The sequence below is a fragment of the Sprattus sprattus genome (assembly GCF_963457725.1).
Source record: "Sprattus sprattus genome assembly, chromosome: 9".
Classification (NCBI taxonomy): Eukaryota; Metazoa; Chordata; class Actinopteri; order Clupeiformes; family Clupeidae; genus Sprattus; species Sprattus sprattus.
The window spans coordinates 17560418-17582678 of NC_137928.1; the positions used below are offsets into that span (position 1 = coordinate 17560418).

At 40.3% G+C, this 22261-nt stretch overlaps 5 protein-coding genes across 6 annotated transcripts; 2 read left to right on the plus strand and 3 right to left on the minus strand.

The window, feature by feature from the left end:
- Positions 1-1129: 1129 nt before the first annotated feature.
- On the minus strand, positions 1130-3130 carry LOC308370339 (hatching enzyme 1.2-like; the record flags this gene model as incomplete). Its single annotated transcript, XM_080844994.1, has 8 exons — positions 1130-1319; positions 1445-1526; positions 1653-1831; positions 2210-2327; positions 2432-2572; positions 2680-2761; positions 2858-2962; positions 3059-3130. The coding sequence occupies 8 exons, from the start codon at positions 3128-3130 to the stop codon at positions 1130-1132; spliced, it is 969 nt and encodes a 322-aa protein (XP_080701120.1).
- A 3947-nt stretch (positions 3131-7077) lies between these two features.
- LOC308370340 (hatching enzyme 1.2-like) lies at positions 7078-9045 on the minus strand (the record flags this gene model as incomplete). The annotated part of the gene is made up of 8 exons (XM_080844995.1): positions 7078-7267; positions 7393-7474; positions 7602-7780; positions 8150-8267; positions 8351-8491; positions 8599-8680; positions 8773-8877; positions 8974-9045. 8 exons carry the CDS (start codon positions 9043-9045, stop codon positions 7078-7080), a joined length of 969 nt encoding a protein of 322 aa, XP_080701121.1.
- A 4332-nt stretch (positions 9046-13377) lies between these two features.
- On the plus strand, positions 13378-15854 carry polr2d (RNA polymerase II subunit D). The gene is made up of 4 exons (XM_080844441.1): positions 13378-13553; positions 13677-13857; positions 14204-14299; positions 15721-15854. Exons 1-4 carry the CDS (start codon positions 13481-13483, stop codon positions 15797-15799), a joined length of 429 nt encoding a protein of 142 aa, XP_080700567.1. The 5' UTR covers positions 13378-13480; the 3' UTR covers positions 15800-15854.
- A 298-nt stretch (positions 15855-16152) lies between these two features.
- On the minus strand, positions 16153-18810 carry LOC308369884 (dual specificity protein phosphatase 14). Of its 2 annotated transcripts, none has more exons than XM_080844439.1 (3): positions 18554-18810; positions 16896-17012; positions 16153-16691 (listed from the first exon to the last, which is right to left on the minus strand). In XM_080844439.1, the coding sequence occupies exon 3, from the start codon at positions 16678-16680 to the stop codon at positions 16165-16167; it is 516 nt and encodes a 171-aa protein (XP_080700565.1). In that variant the 5' UTR covers positions 16681-16691; positions 16896-17012; positions 18554-18810; the 3' UTR covers positions 16153-16164. The 2 variants fall into 2 exon arrangements, with proteins under 2 accessions (XP_080700565.1, XP_080700566.1); XM_080844440.1 differs by lacking the exon at positions 18554-18810 and adding an exon at positions 17278-17363.
- On the plus strand, positions 17618-22176 carry LOC308369882 (uncharacterized protein). Its single transcript, XM_080844437.1, has 2 exons — positions 17618-17726; positions 20167-22176. Exon 2 carries the CDS (start codon positions 20202-20204, stop codon positions 21321-21323), a length of 1122 nt encoding a protein of 373 aa, XP_080700563.1. The 5' UTR covers positions 17618-17726; positions 20167-20201; the 3' UTR covers positions 21324-22176.
- The last annotated feature ends 85 nt before the right edge of the window (positions 22177-22261 follow it).

Genomic DNA, 22261 nt, shown 5'->3' on the forward strand with positions numbered 1-22261 from the left:
GCCCATCCCACAATGGACCTGTGTGGGATTTCCATGGATCAGCCCTCCTGGACGATTCCACATAGACCCCACTGGGGCTTCGTTTAGAATTTGTATATCTGCCCACAGAAAATCTGAACTGGGCCCACATATACACACTTGCTCTCTTAGTTCCATAACTTGTTGACATTTTGGCTCACATGTGTTAATGTGAACTGTTGTGTGGCTGTTCTTTTGAAAAAGGATACTGAGGGGATATGTTTCTGATTATGGAAATTTGCCATATTGCATGAAAATAGTAGAGCAACAGCAAGACGATGAGTTATTTTCAGTCATTTTATTTTCCAGTAATACCAATATGACAGTAGTGATGCTCACAAGACATCTACATATTCATCTGTTACATTGTGTTCTGTGATCAAGACGTCATGTGGTTGTTCCGGACTGGGACAGCATCAGTTTGGGTTTGGTTCTGTTTGGATGAGGAAAGGATTGTCAGAATTAAGTTCAAGTTCAAGTATTTATTTGTCAGATACACAGAAAAACAGATTCAGACTGGGCATTAAAAATCTCAGGACAAGACAACCTACCATAGCATAACATAAAATAACATAACATCACATATAAGTACTCTGAACATAAATTACACATATAATAAACATATAATAAATCTACAAAATCTACAAAATAAATATACAATACCATCTGCTAAACATATAATACACATATAGTAACCTAAACTAACCTAATATACCTATACTATCAAAGACAAATCAAATGTTCCTGGTATCAGGTAGTGCAATATTACTGTAGTGCAAACAGTAGAAAACTGTAACATGTAAAGTGTAAGGTGGCAGGACTGTATCACTGTCCATTTAAAAGCCTGATGGCCCTTGGAAAGAAACTGCTCTCCAATCTACGGGTGCGAGATCGAATACTTCGGTAACGCCTACCAGAAGGCAAAGGGGAAAAAAGTCTATAGAATGGATGGTGGCAGTCTTTAAGGATCCTGCCAGCTTTTCTGATGCATCGTGTATGGAAGATGTCCTGCAAGGCTGGGAGCTCCCTGCCTATGATAAACTCGGCAGACCTGACCACACTGAGTAGGGCCTTACGGTCCCTTAGATTACGAAATAGTTTGCAGTACTCATCAGTTCAGAAATCTCAAAGTTCTTTGATGTTTCACCATAGGATGCAGGAGGTCATACTCACAGCATCCATAGAGTTTGTTGATCCTCAGGATGTCAGTGGTAGACATTCCTCGTCTCTGTCCAATTTGCACATTTGGGTTTGGAATTGGAGTGATTGTCTCCTTTCCTCTCTGGGTTGTGAAAGCAGTTCTACAGGAGGAAATGAGGACAGTGATTTGTAAAAGTTTTATAAAACATACTTTTATTTAGTAATGTGAACAGGTAAAAACAGCTCTTGATGAATACGTTTTATTCAGTGGGTCCCATTTTCTTACCTCCCATAATGCATCACAGAAGTGTAGTCATATGGAGTGTTCTGGTTGTTGGTGCGTTGTTTCTGGAAGTTGGAAGTAGTTTCTGCCAAAAGACAGACAAACAAGAGCTTTAAAAACATACTCTCTCTCATGAAGAATTATTTTAGATATAGTCTGTGTTCATTTAAATTATTCTGAGAGCGAATTAAGCATAAGTAATATGGCTTACGTGGGTTGATGTAATCCCAGTTGATTTTCACATACTGGTCTCTGTCACTCCTGGTTTGTTCATGGTAGAAGCCCAGAGCATGGAGGAGTTCATGCTGGATGATGCCGTGGTAAACGCAACCATTCTTTTGGAGGGAGAGCACCTGTTTGCCTCCTGTCCTCCCAAGGTATGAGAAACACCTGACAAAGATGGAAGAAACAAAGACTACAATAGTTACAACAGGGTTTTATTAACTTGTTTATACTGTATATAACAAGTTTTATTTGCTCACAAAAAATATTCTTTACAACCAGGATGTGTTAAATGACATTATGTTACTAATTACCAGTCAGTCACACACTAATCAGCATTAATGAATATTTACTAGTAATTATGCATGTTATTCCAAACTGGTATTAATTAGTGGTCTTTACTGGTGTCATTACATTGGATCTTTGCATAAAGTGCTACCAGGATAATTAGTGTGGGATTTACATTAAAGCGATAAAAGCTATGTTCCAGGAAGCAGGTGTGTGTGGACGTAGACATTTTCAACACTTTACAGTCGACAAACTCACCCAGCTCTGTTCTCAATGCTGATGAAGTCCCTCTGAGTCGAGCGAGCAACAAACTGAACACAGGTTTTTCTGTTGAAGGTTGCCATGGCATTTTGAATTTTCATTTTGTCATCGCAAGCTGAAAAGCACCATATACGTTTAGCACAAATGTTCAATGGGGATGCTTTAATATATATATATATATATATATATTGCATATAAAAAGATACAACAAATACTTACAAAACTGAGAGTTGACTGTGTAGGGGACCTGAACTTTCCCATTAGAAGACTTCCTCCATAAGCATTGGTTGTTCCAACAAGCCAGAGCATTCCTGGTTCTTGGCATAACAATATCTCCTTCCATTAGAAACTCACTGGAAGCTGAAAGATGAAATGTCATTTTAAAAGTTATTCTAGTGTCACTGTAAGTTTATGCCAGCGATCATTTAAATGAAGCAGTTAAATAGTTTAAATAATAAGAAACATACCATTATTGGTTGCCAGAATCTGTGTAGTTATGTCCACACTGTCAGACTCCTCTATGAGAATCTCATCTTCATCACCATCCTCCTAAGAACCAATAAAAACCTAAATGTTCAAATAAAAGGGTCCAAACCCACAATTAGTATTTGAAAATAGCATTCTGAATGTAGCAGATATTCTCACCATGACATGCAGTTCCTTGGACAGGCCATTGTTGGTTGCCAGATTCTGTGTAGTTATGTCACTGTCAGGCTCCTCTATGTAAATCCAATTTTCATCACCGTCCTCCTAGAGACAAATATAATCCAAAAGGTGAAGATGAAACGGTACAAACAAACAATTAGTATTTAAAGATAGAGTTCTGAATATCTCAGGCATTCTTACCATGACAGGCAGAGCCTTGGACAGGCCAAGCAGCAGCAGCACAAGAAGGGAGAAGGAGGCTTTGAGGTCCATGTTGCTTTAGTGTGTGGAGATGCTGTGGACGGCTCCTTCACTGGGGCTCGGTTGTGAGACCCATCTCACCTGAGCTTTTATACAGCCCTCCACAGGTGTGTCTGCAGGGGGATTTAGGCCGGCTGTCAGGGTCAGGTGTCTAATGGAAGCTCTTATGGGAGGACACCACCACCTCTCCCAGAAATTCAACAACTGAACAAAGACATGATGGTGCGTTTATTTGTTTAAATCACCTTCTAAGATGGCGTTAGCCTCTGATAGTATTTACATCTTGAATTATGGCCTTAACTGAGAGGTGTTGTTGAAGACCTGCAAGGGCAGCTTATAAAGAAGAATTAGATATTATTACCGGAACATAAGCACTGCACTAAGGCATTGTCTTCTTTTCATTTGTCTTCATCATCTCTTAAAATCTATACATTTTGAGAGAAGTGTCAAAGTAAGGTGTGCCTTGGTAGTCAAAGAAACAAAGCCAGGTACATTCAACAGGTTGCTACAGGTTTTCTACATTTCTATATATTAGAAATCCATACTAACCAGAGCATATAAGTATCCATATAGATATTATGCCACCACAGCCATCTGAGGGAGGCAAATTATTCCTTTAGGTTCTCAGACATTTTCCAGAGAGTTCAGTTAGTTTGGTATAAATAACGTCAAAGCTGGTAAACTAAAAATAGAGTCAATTGTCAGAACTTATTCAGTTTCATTTAATGTTTCTACAGTGACTTTCACGAGCAGTGGGGCCACAAGTGCAAGATTGTCCACAGCACCAATAGTTTCTGCTTGAAATGAATAGTGATATGTCTGTGTGATATTTTACAAGTAAATCATTGTAACATTGCACTGTGGCCTCTTTCGAGATGATTCTTATATGTGTAAGAAGAAACTTGACCAACAAATACATATCATGTGATACACATATATCAAAAACATAAAAGCCAAAGCTTATGAGACAACACACTTACAAGACAAGTATAGATAAACGCTGTACATGTCTTTCTCAGTTTGTTCACAGAAGTTATGTGAGACTTTACTGCCATCTACTGGTGGATGTCTCTCTGTCCATATTCAACCTGTCTTTATGTTATGTTATGTCTAAATTGAAGCACTGTGACCGTGGCTGTTACTCCATACATTCCACCTAGACCCAAGACAGTGTATCAGCACTAGAATTGTCATGGCTAGAAGAGACCATTACTGAGTAGCTGTGAGAGATCATAACATTTGGTAGTGCCAATTGGGTGTTGGATATACAGGTTATATGATTATTATTATAAGGAGGAAAAAGTGAACATGAATGGCATCATTCTCTATTCAGGCTAAGTAGATGCTCTGAAGCGGTGCTAGTGGATTTTACAGGGCTAAATAAAACATTAGTAGCCTACTGGGTTAGACAGAATTATGAGAGGGTGCCCTTTGTGGGTCCAGTCTTATAATGGAATGAATCAGCTGAAAGATACATCAACATTTCATGGACTTAGGGATTCAGTTTAAAATTCTCACTATTAAATACAGAGTAATGCATGACCAGGCCCCTGCGGATGTGGTTGATCTACTTCACTCCCACTCAGCAGCTCGCTCTCTCTGGTCTAGTAATCTTAATTGACTATCATTCCCACATGATTGACATTAATAAACAAATAACAAATATATTTCACAAAATAAATGTGTTTTATTTGTACATTTTCACCACCATTTTCACCACTCCACCACTCACCACTCACATCACTGACTAGAATTGGATTCAGAAACTAACTAAGCATTATAAAAAAGACTTCCACAAGTCCGCAAATCACATGTTAGTAAAGCTGCTTTATTACTAAGGCTACAAGATGATTACAGTATCACATATCACAGTAAGGCATACAAGTTTGAGGCACATGGGATCAGGTTTTGTTCAGAGTTGGGTAAGATTACTTTGAAATGTAATCCATCACTAAATATACAAATTACCTAGCAATTTATGTAATTACTAATGTAAAGGGATTACAAAAAAACACAATTTTATCTGAATACTTTAGGATTACTTGTGGATTGCATCAAAATCAAACATGGAAAATATTGCACCTTATAGTAAAAATATTCCTTCTTTCTCTTTAAAGATCTCAAAACATTTTCAATGCAGATAAAATGCATTTTGCATGTTCAGCATGTACAGTTGGTCACAGTAGGCTACTGGTACAAACTGTGTACTGTGTGTATTCTGCAACATGTGGGACGTGGCTTCTTTTTTGTGTACGTTTTTGTTGCTGCTGTTTTTTAATAAAAGATCACATGGAGCATTTACTCAAATTGTTGATCTTCCATTTTCAATGTAAATACAAAGGAATTAAAAACTATATTATCCATAAATCATCAATAAATGAAGTTTAATGCCAACTTATATTGATAGTGTAGGGTTTTTTACGTTTATATTGCCAAATGCATCAGTTCAAGTAAGATGATTTTGATCAGTTTCAGCACTCCTGATGGTGTTTGCAAGTTAAGTCTGTTGGTTGTTAGCCAGTGAGCATGCTAGTTTAAGAAGAAGAAAACTGCCCTGTCTCGTAAGGACATAGTCTACTGGACGCTTCCCATATTGTGCCCACACTCTGCGCCAATTCCTGTTCCCATGTTAAAGATGCTACGGAGAGCCCATCATGGGCAAAACCCCACCGAACCCATATGGAAGCTCCATAAGTTAGCTCTCATGAGGGTCCCATGTCCTATAGTCGACCCACAGAAGCGAACATAGGCAAACCCACAGCACAGACATGCTCATTGTCGACCTATACTGGGCCACATTGGCAAATGATCCTGAGGGCCCATCATGGCCCATCCCACAATGGACCTGTGTGGGATTTCCATGGATCAGCCCTTGTGGACGATTCCATAGAGACCCCACTGGGGCTTTGTTTAGAATTCGTATGACTGCCCACAGAGAATCTGAACTGGGCCCACATATACACACTTGCTCTCTTAGTTCCATAACCTGTGACATTTTGGCTCATATGTGTTAATGTGAACTGTTGTGTGGCTGTTCTTTTAAAAAAGGATACTGAAGGGATATGTTTCTGATTATGGAAATAGATTAATTTGCCATATTGCATGAAAATAGTAGAGCAACAACAAGACGATGAGTTATTTTCAGTCATTTTATTTTCCAGTAATACCAATATGACAGTTGTGATGCTCACAAGACATCTACATATTCATCTGTTACATTGTGTTCTGTGATCAAGACGTCATGTGGTGTTGCCAGACTGGGACAGCATCAGTTTGGGTTTGGTTCTGTTTGGATGAGGAAAGGATTGTCAGAATTAAGTTCAAGTTCAAGTATTTATTTGTCAGATACACAGAAAAAAAGAGTCAGACTGGGCATTGAAATTCTCAGGACAAGACAACCTACCATAGCATAACATAAAATAACATACCATCAAGTACTCTGAAAATAAATTACACACATAAAAAAACATATAATAAATCTACACATTCTACAAAATAAATATACAATACCATCTGCTAAACATATAATACACATATAGAAACCTAAACTAACCTAATATACCTATACTTACCTAAATAGAAATCAAATGTGCCTGGTATCAGGAAGTGCAATATTAGTGCAGTGCAAACAGTAGAAAACTGTAACATGTAAGGTGTAAGGTGGCGAGACTGTATCACTGTCCATTTAAAAGCCTGATGGCCCTTGGAAAGAAACTGCTCTCCAATCTACTGGTGCGAGATCGAATACTTCGGTAACGCCTACCAGAAGGCAAAGGGGAAAAAAGTCTATAGAATGGATGGTGGCAGTCTTTAAGGATCCTGCCAGCTTTTCTGATGCATCGTGTATGGAAGATGTCCTCAAGGTTGGGAGCTCCCTGCCTATGATAAACTCCGCAGACCTGACCACACTGCGTAGGGCCTTACGGCCCCTTAGATTACGAAATAGTTTGCAGTACTCATCAGTTCAGAAATCTCAAAGTTCTTTGATGTTTCACCATAGGATGCAGGAGGTCATACTCACAGCATCCATAGAGTTTGTTGATCCTCAGGATGTCAGTGGTAGACATTCCTCGTCTCTGTCCAATTTGCACATTTGGGTTTGGAATTGGAGTGATTGTCTCCTTTCCTCTCTGGGTTGTGAAAGCAGTTCTACAGGAGGAAATGAGGACAGTGATTTGTAAAAGTTTTATAAAACATACTTTTATTTAGTTATGTGAACAGGTAAAAACAGCTCTTGATGAATACGTTTTATTCAGTGGGTCCCATTTTCTTACCTCCCATAATGCATCACAGAAGTGTAGTCATATGGAGTGTTCTGGTTGTTGGTGCGTTGTTTCTGGAAGTTGGAAGTAGTTTCTGCCAAAAGACAGACAAACAAGAGCTTTAAAAACATACCTCTCTCTCATGAAGAATTATTTTAGATATAGTCTGTGTTCATTTAAATTATTCTGAGAGCGAATTAAGCATAAGTAATATGGCTTACGTGGGTTGATGTAATCCCAGTTGATTTTCACATACTGGTCTCTGTCACTCCTGGTTTGTTCATGGTAGAAGCCCAGAGCATGGAGGAGTTCATGCTGGATGATGCCGTGGTAAACGCAACCATTCTTTTGGAGGGAGAGCACCTGTTTGCCTCCTGTCCTCCCAAGGTATGAGAAACACCTGACAAAGATGGAAGAAACAAAGACTACAATAGTTACAACAGGGTTTTATTAACTTGTTTATACTGTATATAACAAGTTTTATTTGCTCACAAAAAATATTCTTTACAACCAGGATGTGTTAAATGACATTATGTTACTAATTACCAGTCAGTCACACACTAATCAGCATTAATGAATATTTACTAGTAATTATGCATGTAATTCCAAACTGGTATTAATTTGGTAGTGGTCTTCACTGGTGTCTTTGCATAAAGTGCTACCAGGATAATTAGTGTGGGATTTACATTAAAGAGATAAAAGCTATGTTCCAGGAAGCAGGTGTGTGTGGACGTAGACATTTTCAACACTTTACAGTCGACAAACTCACCCAGCTCTGTTCTCAATGCTGATGAAGTCCCTCTGAGTCGAGCGAGCAACAAACTGAACACAGGTTTTTCTGTTGAAGGTTGCCATGGCATTTTGAATTTTCATTTTGTCATCGCAAGCTGAAAAGCACCACATACGCTTAGCACAAATGCTTTACAATATATTTATATATTGCATATTAAAAAATACAACAAATACTTACAAAACTGAGAGTTGACTGTGTAGGGGACCTGAACTTTCCCATTAGAAGACTTCCTCCATAAGCATTGGTTGTTCCAACAAGCCAGAGCATTCCTGGTTCTTGGCATAACAATATCTCCTTCCATTAGAAACTCACTGGAAGCTGAAAGATGAAATGTCATTTTAAAAGTTATTCTAGTGTCACTGTAAGTTTATGCCAACGATCATTTAAATGAAGCAGTAAAATAGTTTAAATAATAAGAAACATACCATTATTGGTTGCCAGAATCTGTGTAGTTATGTCCACACTGTCAGACTCCTCTATGAGAATCTCATCTTCATCACCGTCCTCCTGAGAACCAATACAAATATGTTCAAATAAAAGGGTCCAAACCCACAATTAGTATTTGAAAATAGCATTCTGAATGTAGCAGATATTCTCACCATGACATGCAGTTCCTTGGACAGGCCATTGTTGGTTGCCAGATTCTGTGTAGTTATGTCACTGTCAGACTCCTCTATGTAAATCCAATTTTCATCACCGTCCTCCTAGAGACAAATATAATCCAAAAGGTGAAGATGAAACGGTACAAACAAACAATTAGTATTTAAAGATAGAGTTCTGAATATCTCAGGCATTCTTACCATGACAGGCAGAGCCTTGGACAGGCCAAGCAGCAGCAGCACAAGAAGGGAGATGGAGGCTTTGAGGTCCATGTTGCTTTAGTGTGTGGAGATGCTGTGGACGGCTCCTTCACTGGGGCTCGGTGTGTGAGACCCATCTCACCTGAGCTTTTATACAGCCCTCCACAGGTGTGTCTGCAGGGGGATTTAGGCCGGCTGTCAGGGTCAGGTGTCTAATGGAATCTCTTATGGGAGGACACCACCACCTCTCCCAGAAATTCAACAACTGAACAAAGACATGATGGTGCGTTTATTTGTTTAAATCACCTTCTAAGATGGCGTTAGCCTCTGATAGTATTGACATCTTGAATTATGGCCTTAACTGGGAGGTGTTGTTGAAGACCTGCAAGGGCAGCTTATAAAGAATAATTAGATATTATTACCAGAACATATAAGCACTGCACTAAGGCATTGTCTTCTTTTCATTTGTCTTCATCATCTCTTAAAATCTATACATTTTGAGAGAAGTGTCAAAGGAAGGTGTGCCTTGGTATTCAAAGAAACAAAGCCAAGTACATTCAACAGGTTGCTACAGGTTTTCTACATTTCTATATATTAGAAATCCATACTAACCAGAGCATATAAGTATCCATATAGATATTATGCCACCACAGCCATCTGAGGGAGGCAAATTATTCCTTTAGGTTCTCAGACATTTTCCAGAGAGTTCAGTTAGTTCGGTATAAATAACGTCAAAGCTGGTAAACTAAAAATAGAGACAATTGTCAGAACTTATTCAGTTTCATTTAATGTTTCTACAGTGACTTTCACGAGCAGTGGGGGCACAAGTGCAAGGTTGTCCACAGCACCAATAGTTTCTGCTTGAAATGAATAGTGATATGTCTGTGTGATATTTTACAAGTAAATCATTGTAACATTGCAATGCAAGCACTGTGGCCTCTTTCGAGATTATTCTAATATGTGTAGAAGAAACTTGACCAACAAATACATATCATGTGATACACATATATCAAAACATAAAAGCCAAAGCTTATGAGACAACACACTTACAAGTATAGATAAACGCTGTACATGTCTTTCTCAGTTTGTTCACAGAAGTTATGTGAGACTTTACTGCCATCTACTGGTGAATGTCTCTCTGTCCATATTCAACCTTTCTTTATGCTATGTTATGTATAAATTGAAGCACTGTGAACGTGGCTGTTACTCCCTGCATACATTCCACCTAGACTCAAGACAGTGTATCAGCACTGGAATTGTCATGGCCAGAAGATTTGGGAGTGCCAATTGGGTGTTGGACATACAGGTTATATGATTATTATTATAAGGAGGAAGAAGTGTACATGAATGGCATCATTCTCTATTCAGGCTAAGTAGTTGCTCTGAAGTGGTGCTGGTGGATTTAACAGGGCTAATTACAACATTAGTAGCCTACTGGGTTAGACAGAATTATGAGAGGCTGCCCTTTGTGGGACCAGTCTTATAATGGAATGAATCAGCTGAGAGAAAAATCAACATTTCATGGACTTAGGGATTCAGTTTAAAATTCTCACTATTAAATATAGAGTAATGCATGACCAGGCCCCTGTGGATGTGGTTGGTCTACTTCACTCCCAGTCAGCCGCTCGCCTTCTCTGGTCTAATAATCTTAATTGACTATCATTTCATTCCCACATTCTGTACATTTTAATCAACGTGAAGGGAAGAAACCAGGTGGCAGACCAGGATTACAGAAGGTGGTAGAATGACAGGGTGAAAACTTAAATATACCACAGGCTATATGCAGATGTGTGAAGATGGCTGGGTAGGTGAGGTGTAAATATGGAGGACATAGTTCGACTAAAAAGATGGACCAGAGCATTGCGTGCTATAGGTTGGTCAAAATAGGCCTTGGGTGTCATAAATCAAGTAAAGACTGACACGAAGCAAAACATGAGTATTACCATGCTTTTATCAGTACCATTTGTAACTGCCAAAATAGGGCGTCTTGAGACTTTGATATAGAGACAGACTGGACAAGCCAGAGGCATGAAACAAGGAAGTGGGCAGTCGCGGAAAGTGGAACTGAAACCTTGATTTCATGCAATCATCAACAAAGATTGTCCTCGCGTAGTTAGTTCGTGAAAAGGCAACTAGTCAGAAGACAGCCTCGTCACTGCAATGAAACCCACGGCGCTCGTTTGTGAAGTTGCTAGTTGGGAATGGGACATGAGTGTAAAAGCGCCTCTGCTTAGGAGGTTACGACATACGGTAGTAATGTTAGCTTGCTACAGTGTATTTGTCGAGCAAATGGACGAATCTGACGATACAAATGGTCACGAAGGGACAAATATGAAATGTCAGATACCGGTAGGCAAGTCGCATGGAGTAATAATATGTTGTAGTACGAAGCTGGCCAATCTTCACGGTACAAAGTCCAATGTCTCGGTATGCTGTGCAAGTACGCGTTGGTGGTATAGTGGTGAGCATAGCTGCCTTCCAAGCAGTTGACCCGGGTTCGATTCCCGGCCAACGCATACGTTTTTGCATCATCTCAAGGAAAAAGAATGGCCATAGTAGCGCACCCTCGTACAGCCTCCATTCTGAACTCCCGAAATGCATTGTTGGGAAAACAAACATTTGAATGCATTATGTTTTTTTAAGGTTTAATCCTTATGGTAGGTCTGGAAAATATGTTGACTAATTGAAAGAATGGATGACCTTTAAATGATAAGACCCATCCACTTTCAGTCATAGGATTTTAAATAATAGTTTTCACTTAATGAAATTGCATTTATTGCAGTTATTTAATGTATTAATGTATAAACCTGAATTGCTCATATAAATGAAAATAGCACCCCACCTCAGCAGTAGGGTTTCAGGAGTAAAACAGGTAGAACATATTAGCCAAACAAGAGATTGATATTATTCGGTCTCCCTCCTTTCCCTTACTGGCATCCAGAAGCACGGTGTCATGTAGTTAGTTAAGATCTTTTTTCTTTCTATTTCTACCAATTTTGACAACATCAACCATGTAAGCTAGCTGCATTATAGATAAGTGTTATGACACAAATAAACATACTGTATATCTGGATGTAGGTGGGTTATTCCACAAAATCAATGCCTTTTCAGTTTGAAAAATGTAAACTGAAAATAACTTTAATCTTCACTTTTTGTGCAGTTTGAGAAAAAAAGACAATTTGAAGAACTTTTTTCTTCTAAATATTTATTTTGTCAACCATTTTACTGACAAATGCAATATTACATGTCTTTATGGACATATTTGGTTAATTGTACTTAAATGAGGACTATTTTGGTCGCTCTTTACCATATGACAATATTTGACAAAATATTGTCACTGACAGCATATCTGGTGTAGCCTACCACTGATTGACGTTTGACCTCATAACGGTAGCTGTGTTGACAGGGTATGCTCGACCCCGGTGGCTGGACATTATGAGGCATTAAAAAAGCATTGAAATAAGAAAGGCCTCCTTGTCTTGACACAGTTGGATTCCTGATACAGAGATGTCAAGAGTCCAGTTATTGATGTTATTTCTAGAATATACCATTATTTTGCAAGCATTTTTTCATGCGGGTAACAGGATTCATGTGAAATCAAGGGACACAGATACTTTTTGTTGTTGTTGGTTTTCATCATGCATATTTAGAACAAAAGCACAGGTCAGCAATACGATCATACTTTACACAAACTGTAAAAGTGAAAATGTGAACAAGTTGCCAATATTTTACAACTTAAAAGTCCTGCTGAAGTAGAAAGATCATAGGGACAGACCAAAAACCTCACCCTTTTCTGCATAAAAGTGTTTTTAATTATTTCAAACGATATGTATTGGACTTAAATTAGATTCATTGAGGAGAGAAGACAAACATATTTGCTTTTATAGTAATTTGAATGTGGATTGTTTCTTGTGGTCGTAAGGCATCGATTTTGTGGTATGATCCAGCTACCCAAGGCTATATATGTATAAACAAGTGTATGCAAGCCTATGTAGATATGTAGCCTAAACATGTTGGCTATGTAGGGTCTATGTATGCATGAATGTAGGCCATGTCTATGTAAGCTATATATATTTTTTTCAGCAAAGGCAGTAGCTTAAATGGGAGTGGCATGAGGAGGCTTTTGGTATTGTTATTTATATATATTTTTTAAAGCTCAAATTCTTACCAGTGGGCTGATCTAAGTGCACGGGAGCGTTAGAAATTACGAAACTAGTTTGATGGAGAGTTTCGCTACCTGCAATGGTGTTCTAAAACTCTTCACAACATCAGCTCGCAGTAGTAAACCTCCAGTACTGTGAGGGCGCTAGTGAAAATTCTTAGTCTTTTTACAGCCTTGTTTTCAAACCAAGAAGGGTGCATTGTCTTGACGCACGAACGCGTTCTGGAAGTGTGCAGTGAACACATCTTTAGTTCAGTTGTGTTTTTGTGAACAGGGACAGATTGTACGTCCCTGTGGTGAATCAGTTGCCTTACCTTTCCTTTAAATCTTTCACCGGGCAACAATATGGCGTCGAGCGGCAATTCAGGGCAAGTTGGTGACGTCGAAGAGGATGCTTCTCAACTTATCTTCCCTAAAGGTATCGTTAAGTCAGTCATGTAGCTAACGAGCTACGTAAAATACCTATCCATTCTCAAACACTTGTGTTTCGATAAACTTATTTTCAACGGGAAGGTTTTTATTGTGCCTTTTTCCTATTCAGAATTTGAGAATGCAGAGACTCTACTGAATTCTGAGGTTCACATGTTATTGGAGCATCGAAAGCAACAGAATGAAAGTGCAGAGGATGAGCAAGAACTCTCTGAAGTCTTTATGAAGACTCTCAACTACACCGCACGATTCAGTCGATATAAGAACAGGGAAACCATAGCTAGCGTTCGGAGGTGAGTGGTAGAGCTAAAAGTAATTCATTGTAACCATGTCAGGTTATGTATAAGGGTGTTATCTAAATGTAATCTGAGAGAGAATGTCCCATGCAACATTATAGTGCTTGCTAGATAGACGATGTAGCCTAACACAATTATATTGGTTTGTTTTGTTCCTCCTCATTCGTTGATGTAAGGTTTTTGTAGTTGTAAAGGGCTTTGTGTGGATAATACATGATGTTGACTATTGCAATTTCATTTAATTTCATTGAGGGTTAGCAATATTTCGTTGATGGTCCAAATTAATCTGTTTCATTCATCTGAATTATTACCAACGCGTTTTTATTTTGTAATTCTCCCACAGCTTGCTATTGCAAAAGAAACTGCACAAATTTGAGCTGGCGTGCCTAGCCAATTTGTGTCCAGAGCCTGCTGAGGAGGCAAAAGCCCTGATTCCCAGGTAAGTTGGTTCAGTCTAAAGTAGCTCGTATCAGTAAACAAAGTATGTTGACTGCAGGGTTTACTCTCAGGTTATATTGTTCACACCAGTGCCTCTATAAGAAAAGCCTTTTACAGTAATCAGTTAGTACCATGAAAGTACTATAAACACTAGTTAAATGGAAGAATACAAAGTTACAGTTATCCCTCAATAGATTTTGGATATCTGTTATAAGAGTTTGCAGTTAAGTAAAGTGCATGATGTTTACTTGAGTCTTGCAGCCCTCATAATAAGACCAAGGTGGAAAATATATTTATCATATGCAGTATTGTACCTGTACTATTTTTTTTATGCTCCTGCTGCTGGTTACCTGTATCATTTGATTTGCACCACAAGGGTACCATTTTTAGTATTATGCACAGTGTCTCCGGCCTAATTTAACTTTTCACTGCTTCAGATTTGCAGGTGGTCTCCTCATATTCTACTTTGCTTGCATGCCTTAGATTTTAGGTTGATTTACACTGACCTACCTCACATGATTAATGCATTGCATTACCTGATATAGTGTATCCTTTGTCAGCTTGTGGCCATTTCTCAAATACTACCATCAGACAATTTATTGACGTAAAAAGACATTATGATGTGTGAGGATCAGACTGAAAGAGGACAATTGTATAGCATACATTGTCTTAACTGTAGATTAGGATTTAACTCCTGCTCACTTCCTGTCATTATCATGCCAAATGTGCAACAGGCAGGTGAACAACTGGTTTAAAAATGTGATGCACTCTATATGGTGCTCATCGCAAGCAAGTTACCTCGGCATGCAGCTTATAGAAGCCAGATTCAGTGGAGGAAGTCTCCAACTCTTGCTCTGCGGCAAAAAACATGAATGTCAATAATCACTAATGTTTTGCATTTGACTTGTATATGTGTACGTGAATTCACAGAGAAATGCAGTGGATTTATGTTGAAAAAAAAAACATTTATATGTTGAAATGCCTAGCAGAGACGGCAAAAAGTTGAAACTTGTCCTTGCGAAAAGGCTTCTGGCAACAATCAGAACAAACAATGGGGACGTTGTCAGAGAGGGTATCTAGTGATTGTACCTTGCTGGATAAATAACACAAACTAGCCAAGAACAGTCAGCACACTGTGGTTGAGGGCAAGCACCCTTATGTAGTGGCGCCATGCAGAAATGTATAATGTCTGCACTGCACAGGTTAACTTGAAAATCTACTGAGATTTTGGAATATGGACTGGACAAAAATAAAGCAACTGGAAATGTTGTCGAGTTCCTTTGAAACAGAGGAAACCATTACTCTGTCCTCTTTCACAGCTGCACATAAGATAATAACTTTCAGTTCACCTTGTTTATGTTCACACTTCTGAAGTTTTACCAAGTTTTTCATTTTAGACTGATGTCATGTTTTCTTTTTCAGTCTCGAAGGTCGCTTTGAAGATGAGGAGCTACAGCAGATTCTGGACGACATTCATGTCAAAATGAGCTTCCAGTATTGAGTCCTGATTTCCCATGCAAATTTCTCCTACAGTAAAGCTCACCTGAGGGACCCAATGCCATCATAATTACTTCCATAGACTCTGTGAGACTGATGGGGCATAATCTATTGAATGAACTGGTTTGGCTTTGGAGACAAAAAATGTCCTGACTTGTTCCTGACTTGAGCTCAAATGCTTGAGGTTGCATACTTTCTGCCGATCAAACAGTGTGTGGTTTGTATTCCTGAGATATATAACTGATATCTCTCGTTTTAGTTGTTTTATTATTTCTGTAGCTTCATTGTGTTAATAATAAAAAATACTTCACATTGACAGTGTGGTTGAATAACTCTAAACACATTGTCTGAAGTTAAATCCAAGTTCAGTCACCCATTCAAACAATATGCTGACCCTTCATTCACATCTATTGCCTCTGGTAAAACCCCAAGGACTGTGGCAACCATCCTGATAGAGTTCTTGCCATGAAGCTTGCGCTCGTACTCCAGCAGCTGTCGCCAGAACCCAGCATTGGGTCGAATGAACGGCCGGACCTCCAGCACCCAGTAGTGAGCCTGGAGTAGCGTGGCCTGTCTGAACTTCATCAGGTAAGCCATGACGAGAGAAGCTGACCGGCTCCTCCCAGCAGAGCAGTGCACCAGAGTGCTGCCAGTCTGGTTGTTGTGGATGCGTTCAGCCACTGTGTCAAAGTGTTCAGACAGTGAGGCATGGGGCTGGTCCAGGACAGGCACACGCATGCACTCCACACCAGTGTACTCGGGGCATATGTGTTCCACAGTGGCATTCACAATGAGAGTGATGTGCCGGTTGGTGATTACTGTGTGGTTCAAGGCAGCGTCCACGCCACTGAGATACAAGGTGGGAGTGATCTGAGATATTGCCATGGCATCTGCAGCTAAGCATGGAAGGGAAAGGATCACATTCAAGAATCATTAGTCTCAATATATCTCTATTTTAAAAATAAGCAGTTTTATAACAATAAATGTATAGCCTAATCAAACAAATGGTATGTTTGAAAATGGTAACACCGTAGCCTATACATTTAGCAAACAATGTTCTTCTCATAGTGTTCAGTACGAGCAAAGCGGTAGAAACATACCTTAAATCTGACGTGCCTGTTTCAAAGGTGATTCGTTAGCATTGTTGTGTCATTATTCCAGAATAACCTGTACAGTCCATTGAGGCACAATACAGAAGTCGGTCTGGGACAAGAAACCTTGGGAAAAAGTGATGTATATTTTATAGGAAGGCATTTTATACGTGGTGTAGGAAAAACTCAAATGAACGAGTGAATCTCTTCCTACTTTGTCGCCTAACCGTTTAAAATCACAATCCGAACGACCCCTTTAATGTGGCATAGCTGATGTTAGATAACTATGCGACGTCATTGTTTGACCAGCATGGTCTCTTGGTCTGACTCGAGAAAAATAAAACATGGTTGTCATCATACGGTGAAGATGATTTCGTCAGCAGGGGAATACCTGCATGTAATGGTCCCGGGCGGTATCCTAGCCATTGCATTTCCTTTCATTGCCATTCCAAATCCATTCCATTTCCAAGGGTTTTCCCTGGCAAGTAGCCTACCAATACGAGGCATAAGCTATCTAGGTCAACCTACGAGTATAATTAACATGTAGCCCAATCACATTTGTAATAACCCTGTTTACAGTGTGTTTACTTCTGTTGCCATGTTCGACTGCGCGTTGTGGAAATTACTCGGGAGGGCATGTCTGGGACATGACTCTGAGAAGCAAAGTCACGGGCAAGTCGATACGCAAAGCAGGACAAATCAGGTCAACGCGCGAGGTAGGGCCTACAGTTAGGAAATGACGTTCCTGCCGTCATGTGGTAAGGAGTCACTTGTGCGAACACTACATTTGCTTTTCATTCTTCTTCCCTGTCTGCTATTCTGACAGGCAGGTCTGATCAGGTAAGATCAGCCTACTACGTAGGCTTTTTAATTAATAAGCTACCTGCGTAACTTTCACCCTACTTTTGTTTTATATTTTCTTACACATTTCGAGAATAATTATTTAGAATTATTGTTTAGCACAGTGTTATTTACATTATGGTCGAAGGGAGCCTTCATTGATAAGCCTATGACATGAGTGAGAGAAAAAGATTTACCGTGACATAGCCTATTTGCACCAAAGACAGATCTTCTGAAATCTAAGTTTCTTTACTGAACTAAATACACAAAACAATACATTATTACGGTGTTTGTTATTAAATAGCCTACTCTGGAGCTCTCACCGAGCTCGACCTGTCAAAAGCACAAAAGTGAAACTGAAAAAAATAGAGCTTGTGGTTGACTGTACTCAATTCAGACATAGGATGGCGCCAAAGATGCGAATACATGAACTGACTACCAGGTCCTAACACCGCAAGGGGCTACACGTTTTCTTTTACTGGATTTAGACATGGAACGGCCACCTGTTCAGTATGCTTCATTGAATGACAATGCTACATTATGATTACTTAAAAGTTGTAACTGCACAACCTCAATAGGCTATAGGTGCTCTTCTATTAATACAGTCAAATACAAATGGTTCTATATTGGAATGCATAGCAATTATGGTTCACCAAGTAAAACATCTAGGCATACGTATCTTCGTTTCTGATGTTGAATATCCGACTGCAATGATTTTTAACACCAAGCTGATGTTCACATATCAGTGAGACAGTAAGAGTATCAAAGTACCACAGCACTACAGAACAGATAAAAACAGAGATGTGAACATGAAGTAGGCTACACACCTGCATGTATGTCAGAAAGATCTTCAGCAGAAGCCATGAGCCAACCATGTATAGTTGAAGATGGTCTAAGGTTGTGACCATGTTCTCTCTGTCTAGCCACAACGCATTACCACAAACGTGCAGCGCAGTCCTCACTGAGTTATTTATAGTGCCACACACATGGCCGTTCACGAGCTTCCCTGGATGGACACAGTGAGGTGCGAGTGTGTGGGTCCCGATCTTAGATAGACACGCTCTGTCTCATGCCCTGCGACTAATCTCCCAACCACACACACACACACACAGACACACACAGACACACACAGACACACACAGACACACACAGACACACACACACACACACACACACACACCCAAACAAACACTCACACACCCACTCGCATACGACTCTGCCAGTCGGAGAGTATGGAGTTCCTCTGCAGCTGCCTAAGAGTTTAATTCACTTTTACTGGGTGTAAGCTGTTGAACATGGTAGAAGAGGATCTGTTGGAGATAGTTAATCAGGAATGTGGAAGCAGTCACAGATCATTTGAGTTTTACAGGTGAACTGGAACTTGAAAACTAAAATAGTGAAAAAGTGAAGTGAAAAAGCTTTTCTTGTCATTTTATTTGCATACAATACAATTTTGGAGACTAGAAACATTACTCAGAATCTGATTATTCCCTCCCTGTATTTAGATAGTAGTTACTCCTAGCCATTAATCAGTGAAGCACAAACCAATGTGGTAGTGAAACAGTGATAAGGAGAAAAAATAGGTGCTGATCAAGATTTGATCAATCAGCTACATCGTCAACACAGCTGTCTAATTACTCAGGGTGGGGTACGTCTCCAACTTGACTGAAACATAGGAATCTTTTTCTGCAACCTCAGTGTCTGAGTCAGCAAACACCAGGCATGCAATGGCAGACCCCCACTCTCTGTCAGACAGTGTAGAGGCTGTCCCACTGTCATGTGAGCCGTGAACTTAGGGAAACAGCAAGATAGAGCTTCTTATTTATGCCCTCCCCACCCCAGGCACACACACTCACACTGCACCCCCAATCCTCCCAGTCCACCACCTGCTGTGTGTCATTGACTAGGATAGGGATAGGGGATGCAGAGAGAAGGCTATAGGGAGGGGCGTGACTGTAAGCTCACCAGCTTTGGTGCTAAAAGGATTATCCACTCCAGAGCAGAAAGACAGGGAAAGGGAAAGACAGACAGAGAGGGTGGAGATACAACGAGAGCGGGAGAGAGGGAGACTCCCAGGGTTGTGCAGGAGAGGAATTGAATAAGGATGGTTTAAATCGATCCCCATTGGAAGGCAGACAGTGACTGAAGTTAAGTTAAGTTAAGTTAAGTTAAGTTCACACCTGTTCCCCCCCCCCCCCCCCCCCCCCCCCATGCAGCTCAGCACTACAAACCAAACAAATCTTGCGTCACAATCTGTTTATGTCAGCTACTCCAGTGCACAGCCTGGAATTTGGCACTATATTTGGCACTAAATGATGTGTCATAAAGAGTTCTAGCAGAGAACTGATTGTCTGTGGGTATGAGTTTTGAGTTGCATGGCTGAATGCTTCTTTTGTATGTGTAATGTATATTTTTTTAACATTTTTTTTTTCACTCCCAGATTCTTCCAGATCAACTTCATTTTTAACTTGAGAAATGTCTTCCACTGGTACAGCAGACAATGGCCGTGCAGTAAGCAGTGCTCCACCACAGAGTCTTAAAGTGAAGGTCAATGACAAGACTGTCAGAACGTCATCTAAAAGCTCTGGTTCAGGGAATTTCTCCCAGAGGCCCAAGTCAGCCCCTGTGAGAACTTATGCACCACGTGGTGGACAAACCGCTTTGAAGGACCCCAACAAAAAAGTCACAAATCCTGCTGGGAAATCTTCCCCAAAAACTCAATTCTCTCCAACAACAGGTCAAAGAAGTACAGCATCACGGGCAGTACAACCCTTAAGCAAGAGCACCCAACACAGTGGGGACGCAGCGGCATCTCGTCCCAAGTCTGAGGCTGTGCACCTGGGCATTGGTGTGAAAGTGGACAGGGCCACTGTCCAGTCTGTGGAAATCCAGACTCGTGGCCAGAGCCAGAATCCTAAGTGGTTCTCCTGGCGTCAAAATCGTATAACTGCCTCTACCGCTCACCGTGTCTCTCACAGCCGCTTTGTGAATGGCCAGAGCAAGACTCCACCAGAGTCCTATATGACCGCGATCTTAGGAGAAGGTTCGAATATTAAGACCCGAGCAATGGCCTGGGGCGTTGAGCACGAGGCTCAGGCAGCGCTGATTTACCAGAAGCTGAAGAGCAAGACGCTGGGGCGCCCCGTGAAGGTTCAGGAGTGCGGCCTCTTTATCGACCCAGAGCGTGCCTGGTTGGCGGCAAGCCCTGATGGCATTGTGGAGGATAAGAAGACAGGGGAGCGCCTTCTCTGCCTGGAGGTCAAGTGTCCCTACAAGCACAGGGAGAACACCGTGAGAGAAGCCTGCCTCCAAGATTCGGCCTTCTGTCTGGAACTCTGCGACGAGGGCCAGACGTACCGACTCAAAACCAAGCACAGCTACTACACCCAGGTGCAGTGCCAGATGGCGGTGACAGGAATACACAAGGCTGACCTGGTGGTGTTCACCCTGCATGAGACTGCAGTTGTGCCTCTGACCTTTGACCCTGAATTCTGGGATGACACTTTGGCAAAGCTTGAGAAGTTCTACAGAGAAGGGGTCCTTCCACGCCTGAGAGAGAAAGGGAATATCATCCCATCAGCATTGCCTGAGGAGTGAAGCCATCTCATACATTTTGTTTTTCTTGCATGAAACCTTACAGATCCTGCAGTCTAGTATAGAGGACATAGAGTCTGACTGAGCTGGCAGGAGCTGTGAGGTCTGCTGTGCTCTATCTAGAATTGGTCGATGGCTACTGTGCAACTGCAACAATGATAATCCACTAAAAATGGTGGAGGTATGCATGTGTGATCAAAGTGTTATGTTCTAGTGACCTCATACTGGAAATATGAAAACCTTAAAGCTCATGTGGATGATACTTTTTATACCGTAACTGATATATCATGGTGACCACCAGGAAAATTGATTTACTGATAAAAATACATTATTATCTAATACTTTCCGAGGCTACTTTCAACACAATCTGGCTGTATTAACCAATCAGGAAATTACACTGGAATCAATGCATGGCAACTCTCTTGCATTTACACTGCACATTTAGGAGTGCCAGTGGTCTCCTGCAGGGTACTGTAATTCGGAAAAGTCTGACAGAAGTTAGCAAGAAATGCTAATGTCACTTACAGCAGCTTCTATAGATTGTGTGCTGTTACACTATGGTGCCTTTGTTACGTGCATGAAACATAAAGGGTAGGCCACGCAGAATTTATAATATAATAATACTAATACGTTATTTATTAAATCCAATATCCAGGGTCGTAACACCTTCAAGAGAAAGATTGTTGTGTGTAGAATGACTATATTTAATGTTTGAATATAGCAGTTTCTCCAATTGCACTGAACACACTATGTGAAGGGCTACTTCTGAGTTCTTTGTTTCACAATATGGAATGGGAAAGTGTTTGACCCGTTTTTCTGTCTGCTTTCCTGCATCGTTTTCAAAGTACAAAATGTATCAGGTATCAGCTCCTAGTTTAAGGGTTTGCTTTTAAACTTGCTTAAGAAATAAAAACTAAAACACTTTTGATATCTGCCTTTAT